Source organism: Diceros bicornis, chromosome 35 (assembly GCF_020826845.1).
Source record: "Diceros bicornis minor isolate mBicDic1 chromosome 35, mDicBic1.mat.cur, whole genome shotgun sequence".
Lineage (NCBI taxonomy): Eukaryota > Metazoa > Chordata > Mammalia > Perissodactyla > Rhinocerotidae > Diceros > Diceros bicornis.
In genome coordinates, this window is record NC_080774.1 from 28,176,768 (window position 1) to 28,204,695 (window position 27,928).

Below are 27,928 nucleotides of genomic sequence, written 5' to 3' on the forward strand. Positions count from 1 at the left end.
CAGTGGCTCCTCACAGATGTAGCGGGTGCTCCACCCGCCCCAGCAGCGCAGCGCTGTGCGGCCCGGACCAGCCCCCCACGCGGCCCGTCAGGTCGGTGGTCCCCCCACTGCTGTGGGCAGATGAGTGTGTCCCCGCCGAGCACCACGACAGACACAGGTTTAACACAGAAACTTTAATAGGTGAGCACACTTGTGACGTTATAGTGGGGCGGAGGCACAGGACTGGCCTCCAGCCACACGCACCCACTCAGTACTCTTCCCCTTCTTCGGCCTCTGCTTCCACGGAATCCACGCCCACCTCCTCGTAATCCTTCTCCAGAGCCGCCAGGTCCTCGCGGGCCTCAGAGAACTCTCCCTCCTCCATGCCTTCCCCCACGTACCAGTGCACAAAGGCTCGCTTTGCGTACATGAGGTCGAACTTATGGTCCAGGCGGGCCCAGGCCTCGGCGATGGCGGTGGTGTTGCTCAGCATGCACACGGCCCGCTGCACCTTGGCCAGGTCTCCCCCGGGGACAACGGTGGGGGGCTGGTAGTTGATGCCCACCTGCCAGAGAAGGGGAAGAAAGCACTCTGTGAAGCTTCCAGGAAACCCAGAAATGGTGGCTGCTTTCATGGAAACAGAAGACACACAGGTCCCCTCGGGTGACACCAGGAGAAGGCACCGTTCACCCTGCAGGCTCTGAGCCATTCTTGGTGCCAGGCAGGGAGCCAGGAGAGCAGGGTGCTGGTTTCCAGACAAGGAAAACAGGGAAAGAGGAGCCCCAGAGTCGGCCACCCTGGCTGGGTCCCAAGCTGCCTGAAGGGCTGTGTCCCAGCAACTGTGACATGTGATAGGTGCCCAGGTGACAGGACTGTCTTCCTTCTGAAAAGGGACACTGCTTTGGATTCTTTGAACGTTATTTTCTCCACAGGCTTCAACAAGATGGGGAATAATTTCCATGGCTGAAACATTTTCCACCCAGACAGATTCAGAGTACACAACTGTGGTGGTATCAGGAGGGAAGGTCATGCCCCTTGCTTTCCCACCAAACAAGCCAGCCTGTGCAGAGCAGGGTGACGGGCACACCGTCAGAGGTCCTGGGACTGCTGTTACCACTGCACTAGGAGGTGGTCGATGTGTGTGCTAAGTAGGAGGAAGGATTGACATTCTAGGGCTGGGACCAAAAGGGAGGCATTCCAAGTTTCAGATCTAAGAGACAATGTGACCAGAGGTTTTGGCAGAGAAACGCAGGGTCAGCTGCAGCCCAGGTCAGCAAACCTTGGTGTAAAGGGCCAGATACTACATATTCTAGACTGGGTGAGCCACGCGGTCTGTTACAGCTCCTCAGTTCTGTCTTTGCAGCAAAAGCAGTCACACCAATGCACCAATGAGCAGGTGCGGCTGTGTTCACACACAACTTATTTACAGAACCAGGCGGCTGGTCCACCCACCATGCTGACCCCCGAGCTAGAGGAGGAGGACCAGAGGAGGAAGGCCTAGTTCAGAACCACCACAGCAGGCCCAGCAGAAGCAGTGAGGGTCTGAGCTAGCAGAGGAGGCCTGAAAAGTCTCACGGAAGCACAGTCCTGAGGGAAAGAATCCACAGGGTTCGGTGACCAATGATTGGACAAAGCTGGAGAGCTACAGCAAGGTTTCTGTCCTGTATCCAGTGGAAAGTGGGGACACACTGTGGCCTGAGGCAAACTCAGGCCAGAATTTCTAGGCTTACCAAGAGAAAAATAAAGATGTTGCCATTTTCTCCACAAAAAGATTCATGATAGTTTTTCTTTAAATCCAACACTGCATAGGATATTTGAATTGGATGTAGTTTCTACATACTATGGAATGAAGTAAGATTTAGTGACAACAATCAGTTTATAGTATTTCCCTAATTTCAAATATCCACATGAATTACCAGGATGCCCTGACAATGCCTACATTTCTCAAGCCAACCTACATTTCCTACAGTAATTCTACCAGCCAGAAAAGGGAACAATTTCCGGAAGAGAAATTTCCCAACAAAAGGGAAAAGTGAAAAAAAATGCTTCAAAAAATTCTCTATTCTGTTAAAAAAAAAATACTCTCACCGCAGATCTATAGTGTGATGACTCAGGAAGGAAGTTCAAATGATGCCACTGAATAAATGATCACTCTGGTTCCCTAATTTATGACCAAGAGCCGAGCTGCCAGGGAACAGGAGAATTCTCTGCAAAGGGCAGTGTTCTATTGCAGGGTCTGCTGCTTGCTAACAGGTAGACCCACTCCAAACCACCCAGTCCTACCTTAAATCCAGTTGGGCACCAATCCACAAACTGGATGGTGCGCTTGGTCTTAATGGTGGCGATGGCTGCGTTGACATCTTTCGGGACCACGTCCCCCCTGTACAACATGCAGCAGGCCATGTACTTGCCGTGGCGAGGGTCACACTTGACCATCTGGTTGGCCGGCTCAAAGCAGGCATTGGTGATCTCGGCCACGGACAGCTGCTCGTGGTAGGCCTTCTCAGCTGAGATGACCGGGGCGTAGGTGGCCAGGGGGAAGTGGATGCGGGGGTACGGGACCAGGTTGGTCTGGAATTCCGTCAAGTCCACGTTCAGGGCCCCGTCGAATCGCAGGGAGGCCGTGATGGAGGACACGATCTGCCCGATCAGACGGTTGAGGTTGGTGTACGTGGGCCGCTCGATATCCAGGTTGCGCCGACATATGTCGTAGATGGCTTCGTTGTCCACCATGAAGGCACAGTCAGAATGTTCCAGGGTTGTGTGGGTGGTCAGGATGGAGTTGTAGGGCTCCACCACGGCCGTGGAAACCTGGGGGGCTGGGTAAATGGCAAATTCCAGCTTGGACTTCTTGCCATAGTCCACCGAGAGGCGCTCCATGAGCAGAGACGCAAAGCCAGAGCCGGTGCCGCCCCCAAAGCTGTGGAAGATGAGGAAGCCCTGCAGCCCCGTGCACAGATCCGCCTGAGAGAGAGCAGAGAACGTGAGCCAACACCTGCAGAAGCCACACCGCCCACCTCCAACCAGCCACGGTCACTTCTCTTCCTCTGCAAGATCATACGACTCACATCCTCCACAGTGAACACACATAACACTTAAGGGCAAAGCAGAGCAGACGTTAAAGATGTATGGTGCACCGCAGCCACACTGGAGAGTCAGACTGTGGACTCGTGATTCTGGCCTCAGTTTTGGCAAAATGTCCTCCTGGTCACAATCCAAGGCATGCCCACCCTTCCAGGACAATGTCCACAGGAAGCCTTCTCAGGGCTCTTCTTACCAGTTTGCGGATCCGGTCCAGGACCAGGTCAACGATCTCCTTGCCGATGGTGTAGTGGCCTCTGGCGTAATTATTGGCTGCGTCTTCCTTCCCGGTGATCAGCTGCTCCGGGTGGAAGAGCTGCCTGTAGGTCCCTGTGCGCACTTCATCTACAGAGGACACAGGGGCCGCGAGTCTTTAAGGCCTATTGTTAACTCACCAGGGTGGACAGATTCGCGACTGTTCCATTCTCCCAAGCACATGCTGTTCCTTGTAGGTCGACAACATCAGTGTCTCCTAGGAAAGTCTCTGTGTAATACACAGACCACAGCTGCAACCTAGGGCTCTAGGAGAGAAGAGTAAACTCACAGTACAAATGCGAGTGTGACCAGTTCCCAAGGAAGGGAGTAGAGCTCTCACACCCACACACAGGCGATTCTACACGTGCATGATTCTTCATACCTGTAGCTACAGCCAAGGGTATGATTTAAAAATCCCTTACATACTAGACAGTGACCAGGTCAGCATGACTTTCACTGGGCAGTCCCATCAGGGCACCCTATATGACATTCTATCACCTCCTGGGTGGCCACTGAAAGGTGCTCTCTTTGCAGCTCTCCTTGGAAACTACTTCATACTTCTAATCTGAAGGAACCCAACAAATGTTCTATACTTACCTTTCTATGTCTAAGATGCAGGTCAGGACTCGTGCACCAGCCTGAGGGAGCACACAGCATTAAGGACGGAGCAGTGCTCGGGCACCCTGCAGAGAGGGTCTATACAACCTGGGGCTGAAGTGGCAATGACTGAATCTATCCCCAGCCCATCTTCCTGCTGGCCCACCTTACAGTAGGTTTTTCTAAATTAGGAGCCTGAGTCCGACAGACATTTCAAGCACTAACCTCCCAGTTTCTCACCTAACGTGGCCATGGGGATACACTTGTACGTTCGTCCTTTCTACAGAGGATTCAAAAGAGCACACATGGGGCTTTAGCGAGGCTCTCCCACCCTCCCAGGACAGCCGCCCTGAGTGAGCAAGTACCTACCGACCACGGTGGGCTCCAGGTCCACAAACACTGCTCTGGGCACATGTTTGCCAGCCCCAGTCTCGCTGAAGAACGTGTTGAACGAGTCATCACCACCACCGATGGTTTTGTCACTTGGCATCTGACCATCGGGCTGAATTCCATGTTCAAGGCAGTACAGTTCCCAGCAGGCATTGCCAATCTGGACCCCCGCCTGCCCCACGTGGATAGAGATGCACTCGCGCTAGGAACCAGAACATAGAGGTGAGAACCTCATCTTCAAGGCAATCGTCACTCTATGGCATGCAGAACATACGTATGCGCTTGAGAGCGTCTACAGATTTCCCAAACCTCATTTCCCACAAGGCTTATGTGACCATTTTATGTGAAAACTGACATGCTCTAAACCACCACCCTAGCTAGTTAGTGCCAGAGTTAGCCCAGAACCTAAGTGTTTGCTACTGTACAAAAATTAGGTTATTTTAAAACATGGAAGCTGAGTAATGTCAACAGTAAACTCCACATTATGGCTAGTCACATAATTCTCTGAAGAATATAGCAGGGGCCGGCCCAGTGGCATAGTGATTAAGTTCACACGTTCCGCTTCCGCAGGCTGGGCACGGACCTAGTCACCGCTGATCAAGCCATGCTGAGGCAGCGTCCCACGTAGAGCAACTAGAAGGACCTACAACTAGGATATACAACTATGTACTGGGGCTTTGGGGAGAAAAAAAGAAAAAGAGGAAGACTGGCAACAGAAATCAGCTCAGGGCAAATGTTCCTCAAAAAAAAAAACAACTAATGACTGCTATATGAAAAAAAAAAAAAGGAATATAGCAGTTTGTGATTGTGTCTGACCAAAGAATAAGGTAGAAGGTGATAGAGTCGGGAAGGAAAAGTGCACAAGGACACAGGTCACCGTGGGCCAAGCACCAGCAGTCACTGTGTGTGTGTGTCTCCCAACTGCCCTCTCGATCTACCCTCTGTTGTTCTCCATCCAGCTCCAGGCTCCCGGAGGCTGACCACATGGTTGCATCAAAGGGCTTCCTTGCCCTCTGGCTTCAGCTTGCTCCAGCCAGTGGCAGGCAGCAGCAAAGACCTCGAGGTCAGAAGAAAGGGAGGGCAGGTGCTCCCTCCCGGGCTCCCTACTTGCCAAACATCCAGGGGTTTCAGGAGGCCACTTATCAAGGCCACAGATTTCAGCAGCCAGCGCTCCTCATAAAGCTGCCCTGTCAATTTCTAGTGACCAGTCCCTCCCCTTCCCCCTTTAAGCCTAGGAGGTGATGGCTCCAGACACCCCGAATGCTGGGACACTGCACTGCCCTTCGGTGGTTTCCTGAAATTCTGCCCATTCCTTTATAAACAGTACCTTTTAAAAGATTCTCCCCAAAGTACCTATTCTGAATGTACCATCTCTTTCCTGCCGGGAACCTAACTGTACAGACATGAACCACTTGTCCAGTTGTAGACACATCATCCTTACAAATACAGAGAAGAAACCAAATGAAACTTGAGGTCTCCCGCCCACCCTAAATTCTAACACACAATCCCAAGAACTTGAAGTCCTTTTGTCTACTATACAGGCACCAAACTCAGAGTCATCAGGGCATCAAAGATGGACATAACCCAGCAATCCCCCCATATCACCCCAGAAGGAGGCATTCAGTTCCAGAAAGAACTTCTCCGGTGACAAGGAACTCTCTCCTCCAGAGGAAAATTCCTCAACACTCTGGGAAGTGCTCTGGAATCCACCCAACCACACCATTTTCAAATCCATATTATCGTTGTGCCTTCCTTAAGTCCAGACACCCTGCATTTCATGGACTGTCTCCCAGGAGGCCTGATGTGGCATTCGACTCCTCAGCCCCAGTGTGGTCAGAGTCAGCTCTGTGACCTGGGGAAGCCCCCCAACTTCTTCATTTACAGAATGGGGGCTGGGGAGCTAAGTGGTCTGCAAGGCCACTTCCATCTGATTATCTAACCAATGACATAATCAAAGCAGTCAGGAAAATCACTCCTAGCTTTCAACAGAAAGCCTTAACTACAAATTCATCGCCAACCTCACCTGGATCATTAAAATCTACATTTTAGTCAGCTCTATCTCCTCTCTGAAAAAATTATTCAAAACTTCCTGTGATCTTTTCAAACTCCAGACCAACTCCTCTCTCGATATTCTTGGAAGATGACCTCGTTCCCTTCCTACCCAGAAGATTCACCTTCCTGCCCCAAATGTGCAAACACACCCTTCCGCTCTCCCCTTCCTTTACTCTACAATGAAGCCGTGTTCTCCTGCGAATGAGCCCTTGCTCCTACTGATCCCCTACCCAGCGAGGTCCTCAGAGGAATCAGGGTGGAGTTCCCAGGCCGCCAGGGGTCCACAGACCTCTGCAGGGCACAGGGAGATAGAAGCATTTCACAGTAGGACTAGGAGGTTACGAGTCCTTCCACTGTGTTGACATTCGGCCTGATGGTGCACAATCAAAGGTGGACACAACGGCTGGCGCCTGAGCCCGAATCACGGCAGCGGCACCAGACTGTACCAGTGGTCACTGGGTTCCTCACACTTACGCGCTCAGAGTAAAAAGAAGAAAAAGTAAAGCCAGATTCACTTAAGAATGTCCCTGATGCAGCAGAGACGCTGATTAACTGTACTAAATCTCTCCCTGGAGAACTGCCACAAAACGCAACGTAGGGACGCGGCACTTGTGCACAGGCCGAAACGCAGCGGCTCGGGAGGAGCCCGGGGCATTTGTTTGAGTCGCCAGCTGAACTAGCTGCTTTTCCACGGAACGCTGTTTTCACTCGCAAGGACTGACAACCCGGCTGTTCAGACTGCGGGGTCTGCTATTTACGGTAACGTGCTGCTTGAAAGTGAGTCTTTGTAAAGCGGCTCATCTTAATCTCTAACGTGAGCAGCCCCGGCAGACACGACCCCACGAACGCGGGCTCTGGGTCCTCGAGAACCTGCAGTCGCGGAGGGAGGTCCGGAGACCGCCCCCAGCCTTCGGGACCCCAACACCGTCTGTGCTCCCGGGGCCCGAGTCCAGGCCGAGCAACGACCCGCCGCCACCCCGGCTCCTGACGACACGATGTCCGGGAGCCGCCGCACCTGCACCCCCTTCACCGGACGCTCCCACGCCGGGTCCCCACCGCCCGGGGCCCGCACCCCAGAGGACGAGCCCGTTCCGGGCCCCCGGGCCTCGCGGTGCCCCCGGCCGCCGGCGCTCCGCTCGCCCCACAGGCCGGGCCGCCCGCGCCCTCTCCCCGCGGCCCCCGGGCCTGCCCCCGCCGCCTCACGTGGCGGCTTCGTCCGCCCTCCCGCCTGGGCGTCCGCGGGGCGACAGTGCCGGGGTCCCGCCAACGCCTGCCGGCCCGCAGCGCCGCCTCCCGCCCCGGCCTCACCATGCTGAGCTCCCCGCCGCCGCCGCCGCTCCTCGCCCTCAACCGCTCCTCGCCCTCAACCGCTCCTCGCCCTCAACCGCTCCTCGCCCTCAACCGCTCCTCGCCCTCAACCGCTCCTCGCCCTCAACCCCCGCCGCCGCCGAGCGCGCTCCCCAGAGGAGCCCGCCGCTGCCCCGCGGCCATTGGGCCGGAGCGCCTGGGGGCGGGCCGACGCCGGGAATCCCGATTTCCATTGGCTTTTGCTCGAGTCGCCCAGTGTGGCGCTTTCTGAGTGGATGCGGGTTTGGCGGGAAGGTTGGGGCTAACCGAAGGCGGAGGGAGGGCCCGGCGATCCCGGGCGTCCTCGGACCTTAGGTTGTGGCGGCCGCAGCGCCCCCTGGGTGGGGCACAGGACCTTACCGTGCACGTGACCCCCCCCCCCCCGACCTTGTGCTGCTGTCCCATTGCAGGGCGCCCCAGGCCCGCTCGCCTCCCTGCTCCTTATTCGGGTCTTTGCAGACATGCCTGCGCGTCATCTACCCAAAGTCTGCACCCTCTTTCTTGTCTGCCCCTTTACTGGTGCAGAAAAGCCTTCCCATCCAGCGCCCAGGGACGGGCGGGATTTGATTACTTCTTTAATGAAGAGTGGGATTCCAGGGACAAGAAATGTGGAGGGTCCAACGCAGTCCTCACGCCTCTAAGAGCTGGGTTGGGGCACAGTGTCCCTTTTGGAGGACTTTGGAACAATCACCTCAGTCCTCCATTCTGGAAAGCCCGACTGAACTTTCTTGAGGATCCAGTGTGTATATACTGCTGGCAAAAGCGGGGAAGGAGGAATCCAGGCGTTCCCCAGGTCAGCGCCAGAACGCAGCTCCCGCTTCTGGAGACTCCTTAGTGGATGGATGTTCAAGCAGACCCTTAGCTTGTCCTCCTTAGAGGAGAGTGGGGAACTGGACCCCTGCAATGGGACACACCAGATAGGACTTGGGGAGCCTCTGACGAGTGCCGTCAGGTCTGTCCTTAGAAGGACAGCTTTGGGGCCGGCCTGAGGCGTAGTGGTTAAGTTTGGCATGCCCTGCTGCAGGGGCCTGGATTGCACGGGTTCGGATCCCAGGCACGGACCTACACCACTCATCAGCCATGACATCTAAAGTGGAAGAGCATTGGCACAGAGGTTATCTCAGGGCAAATCTTCGTCAGCAAAAAAGAAATAAAAAGAAAGAAAGACGACTTTGGCAGTAGGAAGCAGGGAGATGGAGGGAGGTTGGCAGAGAGCCAGGGAAACCAGGAGAAAGCCTCCCTGCCGCTTCTCCCCAGGAGAGCGAACCCTTCTGTCTCAGTCAGCTAGGGCTGCCATAACAAAATACCACAGGCCAGGTGGCTTAACCAACAGAATTTTATTTTCTCTGTGGACAGCATAACAAAATGGAGTAACATATGTCAAGGCTTCTAAAATGGAGCTGGGAGGCCATTAAGGACGTGGGGCTTATGCATGCACACCAGAGGGATGTAACTTCTGCACTGGGCTTCACTGCTGTCATCCTGAAATGTGCTGTCCCTCATCTCAGGAAACATGCTGACTCTCACAGATCTAAGTGTCTGAGCTACGTCATTTTCCTTCTCTGAAGAACTTCTTTGAACATGACTTGCAAGGCAGGTCTGCTGGAGACAAATTCAATTTTTGTTTATCTTAGAAAGTCTATTTCTCCTTCACTTTTTTTCTTTTTTTTCTGAGGAAGATCAGCCCTGAGCTAACATCCATGCTAATCCTCCTCTTTTTGCTGAGGAAGACCGGCTCTGAGCTAACATCTATTGCCAATCCTCCTCCCTTTTTTCCCCCAAATCCCCAGTAGATGTTGTATGTCATAGCTGCACATCTTCTAGTTGCTGTATGTGGGACGCCGCCTCAGCATGGCCGGAGAAGTGGTGCGTAAGTGCGTGCCCGGGATCCAAACCAGGCCGCCAGTAGCGGAGTGCGAGCCCTTAAGCACTATGCCACGGGGCCGGCCCCTTTCCTTCACTTTTGAATGAGCAATTTGATGGATATAGAATTCTAGGTAGGTGGGGATTTTTCTTTCAAAACTTCAAATATTTCCCTCCACTCACTGCGCAGAGGGACGTGCTCCTTTTACCAGCCCCGGTCTGACCCGGGCACAGCAGCCATTTAGCCACAGGCTTCTGACCAGGGAGGGAATTTTTTCTGGATTTTCGGATTTGGAGTGGAATTCGTCAGCTTTGATGAACTTGTTTCTCTTGTTTGCTTTCTCATTCTAAGCAAATATTCCCTTTCGTACCTAATCTTGCATTTGTGATTTTGCAGTCATTTTCTTAAAGAGGCCCCTAATACCTCATGAAGGTGAACGGCCTATGGGGCTGGGAGAATGTCCTGAGCAAGATGTGGAGGCAGGAGTTCTGGTGGCATCACCAGGGAGGACAAGGAGGCCTATGCTCTGGTCCCAGCCCACTAGTGTGAGCTCCCCGTCCCAGCGGCTGGACAGCCACCGGTGGGGGGCTGACCTCCCCAGACGTGGGAGCAGGGCCTGGGCTGCTTGGCTGGGATGTCAGTGGTGCAAGCCAGGTGGGAGGCGGGTGAGCCCAGGCCTTTCCGAGCCTCCCCGTCCACCCGCCCAGAGCTCTGAGTCACTGGTCCTGGGCAGAGGCTCCCAGAGCCATGGCCCTGTCTTTACAGGTCCCTCCAGGCCACAGACCAGTACTGCCTGATGACCTGGCCAGCAGGTGACGAGTAGAAGACCGTAGGACAGTGTGGCCTCGGGGTCCACACACACCCCAGGGCCACACGGACCAGACCCAGGTGTGCAGCCTCCTGGGTGCGCAGATCGGCAGTGTGCACACCCTGGGTGTGCAGACAGGCGGCACACACTCGCACGGGTCGCACAGTCTCCTCTCTGTCTCATGGTCCTCCTGTCTCCGTGAACTCGCCTCCCTGGCTCTGCCAGTAGGCCGACTCTGCCGAGCAGATCATCTGCTTCTCCCAAAACACAGCCCACTGAGCCCGAAAATAGCTGAGGCGGGTCAGGGGGGGTCCCCGCCAGACCCTCTGAGGCTCTGCGCACGGGCAGGACGTGGCTTATACATTCTGTAGTGACCACAGCAGGAAGTGGGGATTAGGGGCCGTTGTGAGGGTCTGAGGGCCGGGCACAGGCTCGGGCTGGCCCTGCAGCTGGGGCTGCGAAGGACCCACCTCATCCAGCCATTGAGGGTCAGAGACAGGGAACCTGAGGTCCAGGCGGAGCCACAGCCCAAGCTGCTCAGCAGGGGAGCCTCGAGGGAGCAGAGTCTCGTGTCAGAGACACTCCAGGAGCCCGGAGGGGGCAGAGAGGTTTTGCATCCAAACCAAGCTGGGGAAGGGTCTGAGGCTGCTCGGTGCTGCCTGGATGGGGACGCCCTGTGCAGACTCAGGCGGGTGATGCCACTCACACCCTGTGGTGATCTCCCCTGTGCCCCAACAAGCGGGGAGCTCCCCACCTCCCCATGGCTCCTTCCATCGCCCCTCAGGGTGGCAAAGCCAGGACTGGCACCCTGGTGTCTTGGTTCCTCTTTAGCTGTGTGTCCTCAAGTACGTTACTTAACCTCTCTGAGCCTGTTTCCTCATCTGTGATAACAATGCACTTTGTAAGGTGCTGGTGAGGCTTCAGTGAGGTTATTAAAACCCATGGTGCAGAGTCTGGTGAGGGGTCACTGAGCAGCTATTATCACCAGAGCGCCTGGCTCCAGCCTGGGCTCTGAGCCCCCACTCCACGGTGTCCTCCTCACCCCTGAGACGTGAGTACATTCCTGACTCCGCACCTTTGCTCAAGCCATTCTCCCTGCCTAGCGTGCCCCGTCCTCTCATCATCCCAACGCTCTTTTGTCAAGAGTCCTCCTGCCTGGTGGCCCCTCCTCAGAGGGCCCGTGGCTCTTTGTCCCTGGACCACTGACCGGTCTAGCTCCCCTCGCTGCTTAGTGTGGGCGCCCAGTCTCCCCAGCCAGAGGACGAGCTCCTGCAGGACTGGGGTGGTCCCACTGCCTCCCTCCCACGCCGTTCAGGCCTCCATGGGTCTGCCTGACCACAGGCCCGTGAGAGCCCCGGCTCAGGAGGAGGCGGGCGAGGACACACGCCTGCAAGAGAGGGTCCTTCCTTAGTGCGTTCTTGCTCACGGGCCTGCGCTCATGCACAGCAGAGGCTGGCCTCAGAGGGGCAGGGGAGCCACGACTGTCACAGGAAGGGGCCCCTGCCCAGAATCTCTGACATCCCCGCAATAGAACAGAGTACAGCCCTCGAGCTGGAGGAGACTCTACAGGTGGACTCTTCCAACCGGCCCATCTCACAGACAGGGACACTGAGGCCGAGGAAGAAGGGGGTGGGTAGTGGCCGGGTCCACTGCTGGCCCTGAGCTGCAGACCCAGCCCTGGAGTCCAGGTCCGAGGCCTGCCTGTGCCCAGCAGACAGCACATCCCAGGGATAGAGAGAGCCTGGGGCAGCCCTTCTGTGGGCGGGACCAGAGCCCCAGAGGACAAGGAGCTGGGAGGGCCAGGCTGGAGTACCAGCGAGGGCTTCCCTCAGGCAGTCATGTCCCCGCAGCACCCCAAATTCAACCTGTCCCAAACCAATGGATGGTCTCCCTTCCAAACCTGGCCCTCCCCCGGGTCTCGCCCCTCTGCCAAGCGCTTACTAAGGCCTGTTGCTCCCATCTCCTTCACCCAACCACTCCCTCTCTGTCACACACCTGCCACTGCAGGCCACTGCCATCCTCCTCTGCTCTGCCCACGGCTTCTGCTCTTGTCCCTTCTTCCTCCAAAGAGCTACTATCTGATCCTAACCTCACCCCTGTGCAGGACACTCTCCCATGGCTCCCACTGCCCTTGGGATAGAGGCCACAGCCCACACGGCCCTGCTCAGCCTGGCCCAGCCCTCTCCAGCCTCACATTGCATGCAGCTCCTCCTCCTTCTTGCCCCCACCTTCTCTCTGTACCTCCATGCCACCTCAGGGCCTTTGCACAGGCTCTTCCCTTGGGGCCCAGCTGATGCCTACTCATCCTTGGCCCTGCACTGCCTCCTCCCTCCCATCCCACCCAGAGACCCGCTCATTCCTGGAAAGTCTTCATTCTGCTACCAGACTCAGGGGGCCAGTCCCACCGTGACCCAGACAGGAAGGGCCAAGGGGACACAGCTGCTCCTGGGAGGGGTTGGCAGGAGCTGTGGTGGAGGCCCACCCACCGCAGTTGGGGGGTCAATGTACTGGAAGGGGGTGGGCACTGAGCTCTCAGCCCCTGAGGAAAGGCCCCCCGTGGAGGATGCTCAGGGCTTGCAAGGGGCGCCATGTGTTGTCAAAGGAAAACACAGCTGCCTCCCACACGCACACTCGCTCACCTGTGTCTGAGTCTTCCGGTTCCTTACCACAGGCATGTGCTGCCTATGGAATAAGATACACTTAGAAATTGAGTGCGTGGGGCCCTAAAGGAAGATAGGTGAGCTCTGGTCCCCTCATGGAGGGCTTCCTGGTGTAGGGGGCATTTCCACCACCATCCCTTCCTCTCCTCTTTAACAGAACATCTAGGCTGGTAGGGAGGAAGTGAGTGGATGAATGAGCCAGAGATCTGGGGCATCCCCAGGAGACAGAGTCTGAGGCCTGAAAAAGAGGTGGTGGTGGTGGTGAGGCGTGCTGGAGGGGAGGAAAGACTGGAGAGTTCCGTGGGAGCATCAGGTTCCATGTGGGGCTGCAGAGAGGCAGGGAAGGCTTGACCCCCGGTGTCTGGATGGTCCCCAGGGCCTGGTCTGTGAGGTCAGCGAGGAGGAAGGCAGTCTTGGGGGCACGCAGGGGGTGTTGTCCTGCCTATAGGCACTGGGAGAGCCTGGACGGAAGATTTAGGGGTCCCCTCATTTTTCCAGACCTCGGGATCCCGGGTCTCCTTGCTCTGCAGCAGGCAGGGTCACCAGGCCAGAGTGACAGCTTGGGGAGTTGGCCCCATGTCACCTTGCCAAGGGACCACAGTCCTCAGCACAGGAAAGAGAAGGTGGGCCCAGCTGGCAGGACAGCCACCTGCTGCTTAGGACAGACAGCTCAATAGATATGAGCGTCCAGCACACGGCCTGCCTGCGTCTCTAGGCCCCGGAATGTGTGGTGCCCAGGGCTTTTCTCCATAAAGAACTGTGTGGAAGTCAGCCGGAGGGTCGGAGAAGTGGACCTTGTGGGATCTACTCTGCAGGGCCCACCTCAGAGGTGACCTTGGCCTGCTTCCCTGGAAAACAGAGGCTGTCCAAGGGGGTCCCCCAGCCTGCTCCCACCTCCCCCCTCTCAGCACCCTGGACCAGCTTCTGCTGACCTCTCCTCACCCCTGAACCACATGCATATCCCTTCAGTGCTGCCAGCCTCTCCCTCCCTCCGCTCCCCTCCAGAACGGGGGCTCCGGGAGCCACTCCTCAGGAGACCCCTCTCAGCGCCCTCCTGGGTCCCTCATTCCTTGGGATCCCACTGAGATCACTTTCTCACCTGCTTCTCCTGCATTCTGTCTCCTTGGGGGGCCTCAGGGCCCAGTCCAGAGCATCCCTCATCGGCCACGCTCATGTCCAAGGCTGAGCTCCCACGTTGGTGAAGGCATGTCCGTCTGGACTCTTCCTCTTCCTCGTGCCCGCCGTTTTCCTGGTCACGGGGACCTTGGCAGGGCTGTACCCACTGTCCTTCCCAGGCCACATCCCCCGGGGCTTCTCCCTGCCCTCCTCCTGAGACCTTTCCTGCTCAGCTCCCGCCCCACTCCAGCCTCCCCAGGCCCCCCTGGCTGGGTCTACCTTCCCTCTCTGACCGCTGAAGGTCGACTCCCAGGCCTGGCCTCTTCTCTTCTCCATCTAGCCTTGCCCCTTGGGCATCTCATGCAGGCCCAAGGCTACAAAGGCCATGGTCTACTAATGACTGACACCCACATCTGGACAGCCTGACTGACCTCTACCCCTGCACCACACTTGGATTTTTCCAGACAGATGTCACACAGACGCCTCGAATTCAGTGAGGCCAGAACAGGACTCTCCATCTGCCCACCTTTTCCCCAAGCGGTATCCATTTCAGTAATGGCCTCTGCCTTCCCTCCGTTCTGTGGCTCAGGCCTTGAAGTCATCCTTGCCTCCTCCCTCACAGCTCTGTCCAGTGGGACAGCAAACCCACATCCCACCCCTCATCGCCCTCCAGGCTCCACACTGCCCAAGCCACCAATGTCCCTTGTAGCTCCCCCTGCTCACTGATTGCTCTGGCTGTCCGCTGTCCTCACAGCAGCCACAGGGATCTTTTTCAAGTGACAATCGAGCATCACCTCTTCACAGAGGCTTCCCGGATCTGTCATCTAGCATGGGACCCATGACCCGATCCTCATGTGGCTGTTAATTCCGTCAGCGCACTGTCCTGTCTACACTAGCTCTCATGTTAGCTCAGGCCTGTGACTGCCTGTCTCCTCGGCTCCACCACGAGGGACAGCGTCTCTGTTGGCGGCTGGTCCTTGTCAGCTTGCCACGAGGAAACCAGGTCGTCATTGGCCACATGTTCTCCCTCCGCGCCACCACAGCCACCACAACAACTGACAGGTGCTCAACCGCGGGGCCTGCTCATTGGCCCGAGTCTCGACCCGCCCTCGCCCCGTCCCGCCCCCGGCTCCCGGCCTCCTCCTCCTATTGGTTACCTGGCCCAGGGCCGCGCCCTCTAGCCTGGGCGCACTGAGCCTCTGACGCCAACTGCCCGAAGGTGGGCAGGCGGGGCTTGGAGTCAGGTTAAAGAGCGCGCTGGAGGTCAGGCCACGTGGGCCTGGGAAGGGTCAGTACAAGCGGGAGCTGGCGGCCAAGTTCCTGCAGGTGCCAGTGAGGTCATCAAACTCTCTGCTCACCTAGAATCCTGAGGAGAAACCCAGCACAAGGGAGCACATCATCACTTTCTGAGAACTTGACTTGTACTTACACACACAGGGTCTCGCAGAAGCTCCTCAGGAAATCTTCTCTCCTCTGGATGATGATGTCATTACTCCCCAAACTATTCAAATAGAGAAGGGAGGGGGTCAAAGGGGCTTCTGGGGGTCTGCTCTGTTTCTTGATCTGGGGGCTGGTTACATAGGTCTATGCTGTTTGTGAAAACTCACCAGGCTCTGCCGTTAATCCAGGTGTACTTTTCAGCATAAACGTTCTTTCTTAATGAAAAATGAACCAGGGGCCGGCCCGGTGGCACAAGCGGTTAAGTGCGCGCGCTCCGCTGCTGTGGCCCGGGGTTCGCCGGTTCGGATTCCGGGCGCGCACTGACACACCGCTTGGCAAGCCATGCTGTGGCAGAGTCCCATATAAAGTGGAGGAAGATGGGCACGGATGTTAGCCCAGGGCCAGTCTTCCTCAGCAAAAAAAGAGGAGGGTTGGCAGATGTTAGCACAGGGCTGATCTTCCTCACAAAAAAAAAAGAAAGAAAGAAAGAAAGAAAAATGAGCGAAGGAGGTTGGGGGAAGAGACGAGGACTGAGTCTTTCTCTGCATAGGCTCTTTCTGTGGGGTCTGTCATCTCATCCGGTCTCACAGTGACCCTGGCTGGTAGGTACGAGCCCCGTTCCACACAAACACAAGGCTGAGTCTTGGGAAGGGATTTACATGGACTGTAAGGATTCAGAAGGATTCCCCTTAAAGCTGAGGATACAATCTGGGCTCCACAGATTAGACTAATGATAGCAGTGAAGGAACAGGAAATAGAACATTGTACCTAGACTAGTGCTGATCTCTGATTCAGAATTCAGGATCCAACGTTGATGGATCAGGATTTGGTTCCAGGCCTGTCTGACTCCAAACCCCACGGGATTTCCATTATACTAAAGCTTCTGATAATAACCACACATCATAGTGAAAAAGCATGTATTGGTGCAGGACAATTTCATACGTCACTCCATTGGTTTTAGAATGATAGAGTCCATGCTGACAGGCATTCTCAGAGCAGAGGGAACACGGTCAAGGCAAGCTCACCTCTGGCTGTGGAGCCATAGAGACGAGGCAGGTAGAAGGAAACAAGGACCTTCAGCACCAGGTGTCCCAAGCCTGAGGGCTGAACTGTGAAAACACATCTCTGGAGAGGCTTTGACTCAAGTCTGGTTGGAAATAAATCAGGGCGAGAATAAGCAGTGATATGGGACTAGACTTTCTTTTAATAATTTGTATTTGGGGATTCTCTCCTTAATGTTTAAATGCCTTTAAAATGACACTTTGTTCTACATTAAAAAGGCAAAAAAGAGTGAAAAGGGGTCCTGGTCTCCCTTACAGCCACACAAGGGAATCTTCCAGCACCACAATCCACCTGCAGGCAGGACAGGCTGGGGGAAAGGGCCGCCTTGCAAGGGCTGAAACTGCAAATCCAAACATCAGAGAAGTGAGCATTGATACTGACTCAAGGCAAGGCTCACATAAGGGAAGCCATACTGTAGAAACGAAAAACCCTATTGTAACTTTGAATGACCTCTGACAAACTAACCCAGCTGGACATGCACCCTCCAGCAGATCTAACTGCTCTGCTTGACCCCTGCTTGTGCATGTACCTCCCAGCTGTGATAAGATGACAACTTTGTTCTTTCGAGTTCCTTAGGAATGTGATGACCCCCGAACAGAGTCTATGCTGATAGCCATCATCAGTGAAAACTGAAAGATCTGGTGTGGCACTCCCAGTCTGTAACACCAGAGGGTCAACATTCCTAATCCTCTCCCCTATAACCCATCAGCCTATATAACTGCTGTAAGATTTTGTGCCCCCTTAAGATGGTTCTTCCAGACGTTAGTCAACCATCTTCCCCTTTGCTAGCAAGCTGTAATAAACTGCCCTTTCTTTTCCACCATCTTGCCTCTTGACGATTGGCTTTTGTCTCACAGCGAGCAGACCGTGCCCTTTGTGTGGTAACAGCATCATGCCCCTGAGCCAGCTATTCTCTCTCCGACAACAAAGAACCCAGGCAGGGGTCCAAGTTGAGACAGGGCAGCACCCCAGTCAGGAGCAGGAGTGGAGCTGGGGGGCGTCATGACCCACATTCAGGCCTGGGCTGGAACACGGACTTGGCCATGCCATGGATCTGGGCAAGGCTCTCTAGTTCTCTAATCCACTTTCTCCCTTTAAATGATCCCTCACAGGGCTGTTGGGAGTGTCCAAGGTGGGGTTTATGAAAAGCTCCTACAGAGAAATCCAGCAGTTCCAGGGCAGACACTGGACTCTCCTGGACAGACCTGAGAACACCAAAGCAGCCTGCACTTCGCATGGGATTCCTGGACACCTAAGAAACCCACCTGCACACACTGAGAACAGCTGAGCCCCGGGAGGCCAGGAGAGCAGCGTGAGGGGAAGGAGGAAGTCCTCATCTCTGATGACATGGCCGAGGACGGCCCCACTGTCTCTGCTCAGAAGGAATCTCCATGGACACAATGCCCTGGGTGAGGATGCAGGGCAGGGGAGAGCGGAGGGGAGAGAGTGCTGGTTGAGTGCCCACCCAGTGCCGGCTGTGCTGGGGACAAAGGTTCAGACACATAAGACACACTCCTGCCCATAAAGAGCTCACCCAGTGGGGGAGGAGAGGAAAAGGAACCTCATAAAAATGCAGTGTGATAAGTGCAATAGAGAGTGTGCCCCAGCTCCCCCTGGAGTAAAGGTCGGATGGGGACAGAGCCCCTGAGCTGAGCTCCACAGGTGAGGTGGGGGGAGCCGGGCATTTCAGCAAGAAGAGCAGCAGGAGCAAAGCAGAGGTGAGATCCCGCCCCGTGTGCACGGAGAATCCCAGGCAGCTGGGAGTCAGAGGATGGGTTTCAAGGTGGGAGGGAAGAGGGAGTTGACAGAACCCAGATCCTGCGGACGTGCTGTGAGTGACACACTACTGAGCTTGGATTTATCCAGAAGGGAGCCGCTGACAGGTGTAAATCAGGAAGGACAGGGACACGTTTCTGGTTTAGGAAGATCACCTGGGAGCAGGTGGGAAGGAAGGGCCAGAGAGGAGAAAGCAGCAGGACCACAGGACTGGGGGAGGGGAAGTGAGAAGGAGGAGCAGGCAGCCTGGGCACGCTGCAGGAGGTGAGATGGAGGAGGGAAGATGTGGGAAAGAGAGGGAGGGGCGAGCAGTGGGCCCCAGCTTCTGAAGGGAAGGAGTCCCCTGACCAGGAGGCAGCCCTTAGAGGGAGACGATGGCTTCAGGTCAGACTCTCAGAAGCCAATGTGCCTATGGGCCATCTGGGGGACTGTCTGCCAGGGGGCTGGAAATGGGGATCCAGAGGTTAAGAGAGAATATGTGTTGCAGCCAAGGGCAGGAGAGGAGTGAGCCTCAGGCTGGAGATGGGGGTGCTGTAGGGGGCTCCTCTGCCAGTTGAGGGAACTGAGGGCCAGGCTGGGCTGGATCCCCTGGAGCTGGCGGTTCTGTCCTCTGAGCACATGCTGTTGGCACAGTGGTCCTCGTGGACCTGCTCCACCCTTGATTGCACCCTCCCTTCTCTGTCTTCTATTCTCAGCCCTGCTCAGCAGCTCCCTCCCCCCTGGCAACCCTGGAGGAAGGAACCCCTGCTGTGCACTCAAGGCTTCAGGTAGGTCTGAGCCTGGGTCCAGCAAGGCCAGAGGAAGAGCAGGGGAGAAGATGAAGGGGAAGCAAGGGTGCCCTGGCCATCTTCAGCAGAGCAGCACCCAGCGGGCTGAGAAGGAGGAAGTGCAGCTGGGAGGGAAGGAGGGAGGGGGAGGAGTCTGCAGAAGTGCATGGGCCAGGCCAGATGGGTGAGTGAATGGCAGAAGGCAGAAGTGGTCACAAGAAGAAGCTAGGAGGCTCCCTCCCCATCTGGACCCTTGAGCGAGCGTCCCCTGCTACCACTGGGGTGGGGAGATGTGACAGAGGAGGGATCTGTGTGGACAGGCACAGGCAGGTCTGTGTGGGGCCTCCCCCATCAGACTAGCACTCCCAATAGGAACCTCAGAGTCTGGGTGACCCGGAGGCCCAGGCCCAGGCTCAGGGCTCCCAACGCGGAGATGCGGTTGTTGCTGCAACAGAAAGACACGTGCGTGGTGCTGCCTTGCACACAGATCTCCCCAGGGTCCCAGCTGGAGCTGCTGGTGCATCCACCGGGTCAAGCTTCACATTCCAGCCTCCACACACGCCCTGGGGACCCCTGGGCAGGTCAGTGAGTAAAAGCTGGATAATGACTCTGCTTCATCAGAGGCTCCCAGTGTTCAGGGAGATCCCCCAGCAAACACGCCTAGAGCGTCCCTCCCCTGGTGGAGACCAGCAGCTGCTCCCTGGCCCTCAGAGCTCAGCAGCTGCTCCCACATGTTCTGCCTCAGCTGGCACCCTCTACCTATCACCATGACAGCATCTGTTCTGGAAAACCCCCCAGCTCTCTCCCCACATCATCTCCTCCCCTCCTCCTCCTTCTCCCCCTCCTCCCCCTCCTTCCCCTCCTCCTCCTCCTGCTGGACCTGAGCTCCAGGCCTCAGCACCGCTCTTGGCCACTTTGTCTTGGAGCCAGTCCCACTTCTCTCTGACTCCTCAGACCCCAGCTCTGGCCTCAAATTTCAGTATCTCCTGTGGCCTCCTCTGGCCTTGGCTCCTTCCATGGGGAGAAAAGGTGGGCAAGATTGCAGCGGGCAGGCCCTGCTCACTCCAGCAGCCCATGACCTGTTGGGTCTCTGCCTCTTTCCTTCCCTCTGGCTTGTGGCCCCTGCTCTGGTGACCTGCTGAGGCTTGGGACCCTGCCTGGGCCTGGAGGGACAGCCCACACAGCAAGCCCCCAGCAGCCACGTGCTGAGCAGAGCATGTGAGCTGCACCCACCCTGCACCAGGCTCTCTGAAGATGCTTGACACATACGTGTACGATTCCCAGTCCCCCGCCTGTGCAGTGGGAATTACGAGCCCCAGTGTTTGAATGATGAACTCAAGTGAGAAGGATGGAGCTGGGCGCTCTCGGATTGCAGCTCAGGTCCCATCATGGGTAGACTGCGGTAGGTTTGGGAATTAAAGTGGTGAACAGCAGCCAGCTCACGGGGCCCTGGTCCCTGGGATGGCTCTGGGCCTGGAGACTGTGACACAGGGGACACCCCACATGCCTCACCTCATATTGAGTTCCTCTAACACATTGTCAATCTTAAGTGCCTCACCCATCCCAGAGGCTCCAGGATCTCCAAAGCCACTGTATGGGATGTCCAGGACTCTCAGGGAGATGTTTGCCTGGAACGCAAAAGAACGAAGCCATGGGACCACATGTGATGGTGGAGAAAGTCAGGGGCCATAGCCTCAGAGCCCAGGAGGCCCGAGGTGGAAAGAGCACGGACACAGTGTGGAAGGGCAGAGTCCAGGTGAGAGTCTTGTGGCTTGGATGGTGGTGAGCAGTGGAGCTGGTCCCCTGGAAGCACAGTGGAGAGAGGGTGTGGATGTGAATGACGCTCAGAGCCCGGGGGGCTGCCAGGTGGCAGCAGGTGCCAGAGACACAGCGATCAGGCCCCATGCCCACTTGGGGGCCTCTCAAGGGCAGGGGCCCTGAGGCACAGAGCTGCCCAGGGGCCCAGGGGGCTCCAGTGAAGGGCTGTTGGGGGACTGTGATGGGGAGAAGGGTGGAGCTTGTGGATGTGCTGGGAAGACAGAGCCCGACCTGCCACCTTGTGGACAGGACCCTGGGTCAGCCCCTGTCAGAGGGCACGGCAGTGGCTCCTGTTCCTCGAGGAGGACCTACCAAGGGAGGTGGCACCAGGACCACTGCAGGCCCCTGTGACCCTGGCAGGGGCTGGAGCCACCCATTCCCGAGGCCTACAAGCCACAACCTGCAAGGGAGTAGGTGGGCTGTTGAGAGTGTGCCAGGACCCCAGGGTGCCAGGGTGTCATCTCAGGAAGCATCTGCATATGCCCAACAGCGAGCATGTGTCACCAGACTGCACCATGTCCCCACCAGCCTAGTGTCTATGATGTCTGGGGAAGGTGTGCGACAGTCAGCTTCGGACCCCTCAGTAAGTGACGTGAGAGTAGGCACAGGGAGACAGAACACTGTCCTCATTAAGTGGACTGGGAACATTAAAGTCACTTGAAACATTCTTTAAGCTCTGCTGAAAAGATCAAAGGTTCATTTCTGAAGAGCTACAGAGATGGGGACTGGCACCTGGGAGACCTGCCCCCAAAATACAGGCCAGTGGGGCTAACGGGCGGGGGCCTCATACCTGCAGTCCCCTGGCAAACGCCAAGGCTCCTGGCCCTCGAAGGTGATTCCAGCTCATGTTAAGCTCAGTGAGTCCTACTGTAACAGCTAGATCTTAGGTTAGCATGAGGGAAGCCACGTTAGGGAACAGAAGCAATATTGTGACTATGACTCTGACTCACTAGTCTCTGTGAATGCATTCTAGCCTACCTGTAGGCTAGATGATTAAGCACCTTTTGCTTTTGCAAAATACATGATCTGCTAGTTCTATGATGCTTGCTTACATATATCTCCCAGCTGTGATAAGCGTAACTTTGTTCTCTGAGTTCCCCAGGAATACGATGACCTCCAGAAATAAAAACTCTGCATTGGTACCCACCACAGATGACAGAAGAAAGAAACAATAAGGTGCCTGGAAGGCCATCACACTGGTTGGTTGATGTCCCTAGACCCCCTCATTACCTGCCCATTTCCCCTATATAACTGTCTCAAGATTCTGTATGACTTTAAGATGGTTCTTTAGGACACTATTCTTCCATCTTCCAATTATGCTAGCTAATCATATATACTTTTCTTTCTCAACCACTGACTCATTTGCAATTGATTGGCACCAGATTGTAGTGAGCAGAACGAGCCCGTTTTTGCTCGGTTACACTGTGTTGTCTGCCAGAGCTGGTCCAAGCATCTCCGCTTCAGAAACACCAAGAGACCTTCTCATTCACTGTTTATTTATTCAAAAAATGATACTGATGCCTGCTGTGTGCTAGGGTCTCTGCTGGGCATGAGGGTCATGGAGCTGAACCCAACATGGGCCTGCCTTGCCTTCAAGGATTTCACATTCAGTGGGGGAGACATAAATACGACATAATGTGATGTGAGCTATTCTAGACTACAAACAGGGAGGCGTGGGAGTAGAGTGGGGGCTAACCCTACCTGAGGGGAGGTGATCAGGAAAGTGAGGACAGAGGAGATAACCTTGAAGACTGAGGGACTCCCCATGCATGTGTGCATGCACAATGGAGAGCGTACACAGGAAAGAGTGAATTTGTGGAGGCCGAGGGAGGATGGGGCACTTGTGGAAATGCCACAGGCCTGGCACTGGCAGCAGAGTCGGGGGAAGACAGTGAAATGAGGTAGGAGCCCTGGGCACTTGAGAGATGTTAAGAGCCTTGAATGCTAGGACAAGGGCCTTGGGCACCACCCTATTAGGGGTGAGGAGGCAGGGAGGGCTTTAGGAAGTGACAACACTGGATTCCTTAGCGGTGGGTGTAGGGGATGGACTGGGGTGGGCAGTGGCAGAGATGAGAGGCCAGGGGACTATTGGGAGGTGTGTGCCATAGTCTATAGGCAAGAAGTGACAAGGTCAGTGCAGCTGTGGTGGAGGGGAGGCAGGGGTGGTAGAGAAAGGAAAGTGGGGCCCTGTGGGGTTAAGAAACCCTGAGAGACACTCAACATGTAAAATGGGCAGCAGCCTCACCCACCCACCCTGCTCTCCATTCTGTCAGCACTCAGCCAGTCTGGCCTGCGTCCAGTTCTCAGAAGTGCTGGGACCAAAGTGCCTCCGGGCTGTCCCACGTGTGGAACTGTTGACCCCTTTCTTCACCTGGCTAATAGCTCCTTATCCTTCTAACCTGGGGTCACGGGGTCAGGAAGGCTTGCCCGCCTGGTTGTTCTGGGCTGCCTTAGGCCCCATGTCCACTGTGATTACATCCTTCCAGGCTCTGACCATTAGACATCTCTGCCTGGCCAGTCTCTCCGAGGAGTCCCTCAGGGATCTGAATTTGACCCCTCTGCATGGTCCCAGCACTGAGCACAGGTCTAGTAAGGGTAGTCTGAAGAAATGCACGGAAGAAAACAGATGCACTGACTGAGCAGGATGCTCAGCCAGCCAGCTAGACCAGAACAGGCTGGGCAGACACTTTCAGCACCTTGGAGAGCTCCCTGCAAGGCGGCGAGGCCCCTGTGCTGCCTCCCTGAGAACAGGGCTCCAGACTCCAAGCCCAACGCTGGGTCTGACCCCCGCAGGTTCTCAGGTAGGGGTACTTTCATCCTCCTCAGACACTTCCAGGGCTGGGAGGAGAGAGCGGTGGTCTCCCACTTTGTAGCGAAGCCCCTTCTTTGCTGAACAGCTAGAAGGTGAGAAGGTTCTACAGGCAGGAATCAGCCTCTTGTAGATCCAATGCTTGGTCTTCATGACCCCTGCAGACAACCTATGTGGCAGGTGCTACACTCGCCGTGGGTCAGGTGGGGAGACTGAGCCCCAACCTCCTTCTCTCTCCAGGGAGTCAGGCCCACCCATAGATCCCCACCTGGGGAATCAAAATGGCCCTGCTGAATCTTTCCTTTTCCACGATGAAGACCACCCCCTCCTGTATTTGTGCAGCCTCCACAGAGCCTTAGCCCCCAGCCCCCTTTCTCCTGACTGCCTCTCTGGTGCTCGCCCTCTGACCGTGCAGGCCCAGAGGGACACCTATAGTGGCTTTGTTGAAAGTCTGAAATGAGCTTCTCTTTTAATTTCACCTACTTCCCACAATAATTTTCTTAGAAGGTAAACTGGCTCTGTAGCAGTTAGATTTTAGGGCTGATTCTTACAGGCCAAGGCTGTTGCCACCCCATGCGCTCTAAGCAGTCTGACACAGAGCAGTGACTCCCAAAATTTCTCAATCAGAAAAATCTCCTGGGGCACCAGCTAAGATGCAGATGCACAGGCCTCCCCCCCACAAGAGTCTGGTTCAGCAGGTCCAAGGCCCAGGAATCTCTATTCCTAACCCACGGTCCAAAGTGATTCTTATAATTGATTGGAGTGGTTGAGGACAGCCAGGTAGAACTGCATGTACCTTGCAAAGCAGACTGCCCGTGCAAAGGCCCTGGGGCGTGAGAGAAAGTGGTGAACTAAGGGAATCCCACTGTTGTCCTCCACAGACTTAGAATAAAATCTTTATGCCTTTTGCCATGATTTGTAGCCCTGCAGCCCCCTGTCATCTCTCCACCCCACAGCCTGGCCACTCTGCCCTGGCCCAATAGCCCAGTCACACTGGTGTCCATCAGTCTGAGAAACAGACGTGCATGTTCACAGTTCCTCTGCTTGAAATGTGCTCCCTCTGGTCTTGCAGTGGCTGATTCCTCCCCACCCTGCACATTTCAGCTTCAATGTCACATCCTCACAGAGGCCACCCTGGCCACCCATCTAAGCTGGGATCCCCATTCTTCTCTAGAGTCATGCCATTTGTTTCTTTTGTAGCACCAATAATTGTGGAGAATGACCTTGTTGATGTGTGTTCCCTGAGGCCAGGGCCTCTGTTGTGTTCATGCTGGGTCCCTAGTGACTAAATCAGCGCCCAGCACAGGGAGCGGGGAGCAATGAGATGTCCAGGGGATGGAGTAAGAGTTCTGTGTGGGAGGAGTGGGGAAGGGGCAGGCTGAAGTGGGACGTGGGGAGAGGGGACAGAGCATGGATGCTCAGAGTGGTCCTGCCAACCTCCACCCACCCCTGCCCCAGGACGACAGGGCCCATGGTGGCCCAGGCCGATGGGACCTGCTTGGTCACTCAGCTGGTTAGAGCTCAGGTCCAGGGACTTCAGGCCCATGTGGGCCAGCAGGAGTTCAGCAAGGTACTGGGGCCCCTGCTCCTCCAGGCCATTCCCTGCCAGCTGTACCCTCTCCATGGCCAGGTTCACTGTGAGGGTGGCACACACAGCCTGGGCGCCCACGGCTGCCAGCTGGTTCTCTGACAGTTCCACATCTGGGGGCCGGAAGCACTCCCCAGTCAGTGGGATCCAAAGTCAGACACCACCCTCCTCCACCCTCCTCCATCCCCCAAACCTCCAGGCCTGAGGCAGTGGAAGGGGCTTTGCAGGCAGATTGTCCTGGGGTTGCATGGCAACTCTGCAACCCATCGGCTGGATACCCCACCCCCACCCCATGTGTCCACGAGCTTCTTTGTCAAGGGGTTACACCACCTCCTTTGTGGTGCTGTGGAGGATGCTGTGATGGGGCTGCAGTACCCCCCCCCACTGATGACTCGTGCCTGGCAGCAATATAACCCCCACAGAAGCCCTCACAGCTGCATCTCTGTGGACTGGCAACAACAGCCCAAGGGGCCCTGCACAGAGCACTGACACGGGCCAGACTCTGCTGAGCTTTTAATGCTCATCACAGTCTCCCAGGTTAAGTGGTATTGTGGGCCCATTTCAGAGATTGGAAACAGGTTCAGCGAGGTTGAGCTGCTTGCCCAGGGTCACCCTGCTCTTCCCTGGCAGAGGAGGCATTTGGATCCAGCTCCACCAAACTACCCCCAGTCCTCCCTCCTCTCGCACAGCCAGCCCCCGTCTCTCTTGATGAAGGACTCTCCCCCTGCAGTCAGGCATTGGGAGGCCACCATCTGCAGGGGGTGCTGCCCAGCAGAGGAGGAGGTAGAGGGGTGAGGCGGGTCAGGAAGGGAGTGGCATCCAGCCTTGGGTGCACCACAGAGGGTCTAACTCCACCCACACCCACCCCACCCTATAATGAGGCCCCTCCCCCAGCAACACCAGCAGGTCCAGGGGGAGAAGGCCTGGCTGCGGGGGGCCCACACCCCTCAGGAAAGGGAAGACTCAAATGTGCCCACCTGTCCCAGGCTTGCCACAGATGCTGCTGCTTTTGCTCAGGGCACTTGCCAGGGCCTCCGCGCCGGCCCCACAGAGCCCATTGTCCCGAATCAAGCCACTTGACATCGGGATTGGAGGTCAATGCAGAAGCCAGAGCCCGGGACCCCTGGGACTGAGGGGCCTGAGAGGCCTGGTCCTTCCCAGAGCTGAAGGCCCCACACATAGCTGGTCACTACCCGGGCTCCTGTTGCCAGGGATCAGCCCGCTCGATGCCCTCCAACTGGCAGGCCCTCCCCTTCCCACATGCCCAGGGGACTCCTGCTTTTTCTTCTAGGCTCCACCAGACCTCCTGGGGCCATCCCTGACCCCCCAGTGCATTAGGGTCCCTTGCAGGCTCCCCAGCCCTTAAACTGATCTCCATCAGAGCCTGGATGCCATCTGTGCCCCAGATGTGGGGGATGGGACACTCCTGGCACAGAGCAAGGCTGGCGAACGTGTGGGGTGGGCTCAGGGAGGGCCACTCCCATGGCTGCTGCCTCCCAGGTCCCCACTCCAAGCCTGGCCCAGGGTCCCTCCAGGGGTACCTCTGGCCCCAGGCCATGACACCGCAGGTTCAGCTCTGGGGCACTTCCCTGGTGCAGGAAGCAGGAGGCAGGCACGACGCTGTGGGCCAGGCAAGACCTCAGGTGGAGGGTGTCCTTGACCAGTTCTCCGAGCCCATAGGTGCCTGATAGAGACGCGGGTCCATGTGGCCCCCTCCCCAGGCACAGCCGCCTGCCTCATCCCTGCCCTGTCACTACCCAGCCTGTTTCCCTCTGGAGGCATTTCTTCCTGTGCTAGTAGGGACTCCTGCCCCATATACAGATGGGGACATCGAGGCTCAGAGAAAGCAAATCCTTTCCCCAAAGTCACACAGCGAGTAGTAGCTGTTCCCGGCAGAGCCAGGCTTAGGACCCCGCCTGTCTGACACCAAAGTGCGTGCTGTGTCTTTTCCATGGTATCGCAGACCACGTATGTTCTATGAACATTTTATAGGGAAAAACACTGAAGTAATCCTAAGTGCTATACATCCATCAGCTTAGTTTCTCCTGTGGGTTGGGAAAACACAGCCCTCATCCTGTTTCAGGAAGGGGTGGGACAGCCCTTCTTAGATGGTTTCTCTAGGTTTCTGCATTTTAACATCATTCTGGAAGCGGGTTCTGAGGGTGGAACAAATGATGCTACCAAGGGCATTTTCAGGAGGGCAGGGGGCTAGAGGGGCCGCCGGCTGTCCTGAAGCTGTCCCACGGAGGGATGCGCTCTCTGCTGGACAGGGGTCCCCTGCCCCTCGGCCCCAGCCCGCCCCCTCCACTCCTGCCTTGAATACCCCTGGTGAGGAGACAGGCCTGAACCCCCTGCCTCCGGCACGTGTCTTCAGGTCTGAGTCTGAATCCGCATTTGAACCCCTCTCGGATTCCGGGACCCCTGCAGGACGCCCAGCAGCCGCGACCGCCTCCTCCTCCTGCTCTTCGTTCTCCCCAGACCTCTCGCAGGGACCCCTCATGGTTATGTCCATTTCGCAG

The 27,928-nt window shown here is 56.4% G+C and overlaps 1 protein-coding gene and 1 pseudogene across 1 annotated transcript; both read right to left on the minus strand.

Annotated features, from left to right (window-relative positions):
• Nucleotides 1–232: 232 nt before the first annotated feature.
• Nucleotides 233–7,711, minus strand: LOC131398384 (tubulin alpha-3 chain). Its single transcript, XM_058531887.1, has 5 exons — nt 7,663–7,711; nt 4,282–4,504; nt 3,257–3,405; nt 2,263–2,943; nt 233–544 (listed from the first exon to the last, which is right to left on the minus strand). The coding sequence occupies exons 1-5, from the start codon at nt 7,663–7,665 to the stop codon at nt 248–250; spliced, it is 1,353 nt and encodes a 450-aa protein (XP_058387870.1). The 5' UTR covers nt 7,666–7,711; the 3' UTR covers nt 233–247.
• A 2,841-nt stretch (nt 7,712–10,552) lies between these two features.
• On the minus strand, nt 10,553–27,909 carry LOC131398613 (leucine-rich repeat-containing protein 74B-like; annotated as a pseudogene).
• Between the last annotated feature and the right edge of the window lie 19 nt (nt 27,910–27,928).

Bases quoted from the DNA above. Each gene is read 5' to 3' on its own strand.
- LOC131398384 (XM_058531887.1), bottom strand. The intron at 2,944-3,256 runs GTAAGAAGAGCC...GCTCTCTCTCAG, and splicing joins TGGACCGGATCCGCAAACTG to GCGGATCTGTGCACGGGGCT. The intron at 545-2,262 runs GTAGGACTGGGT...CTTCTCTGGCAG, and splicing joins GGTGCCCAACTGGATTTAAG to GTGGGCATCAACTACCAGCC.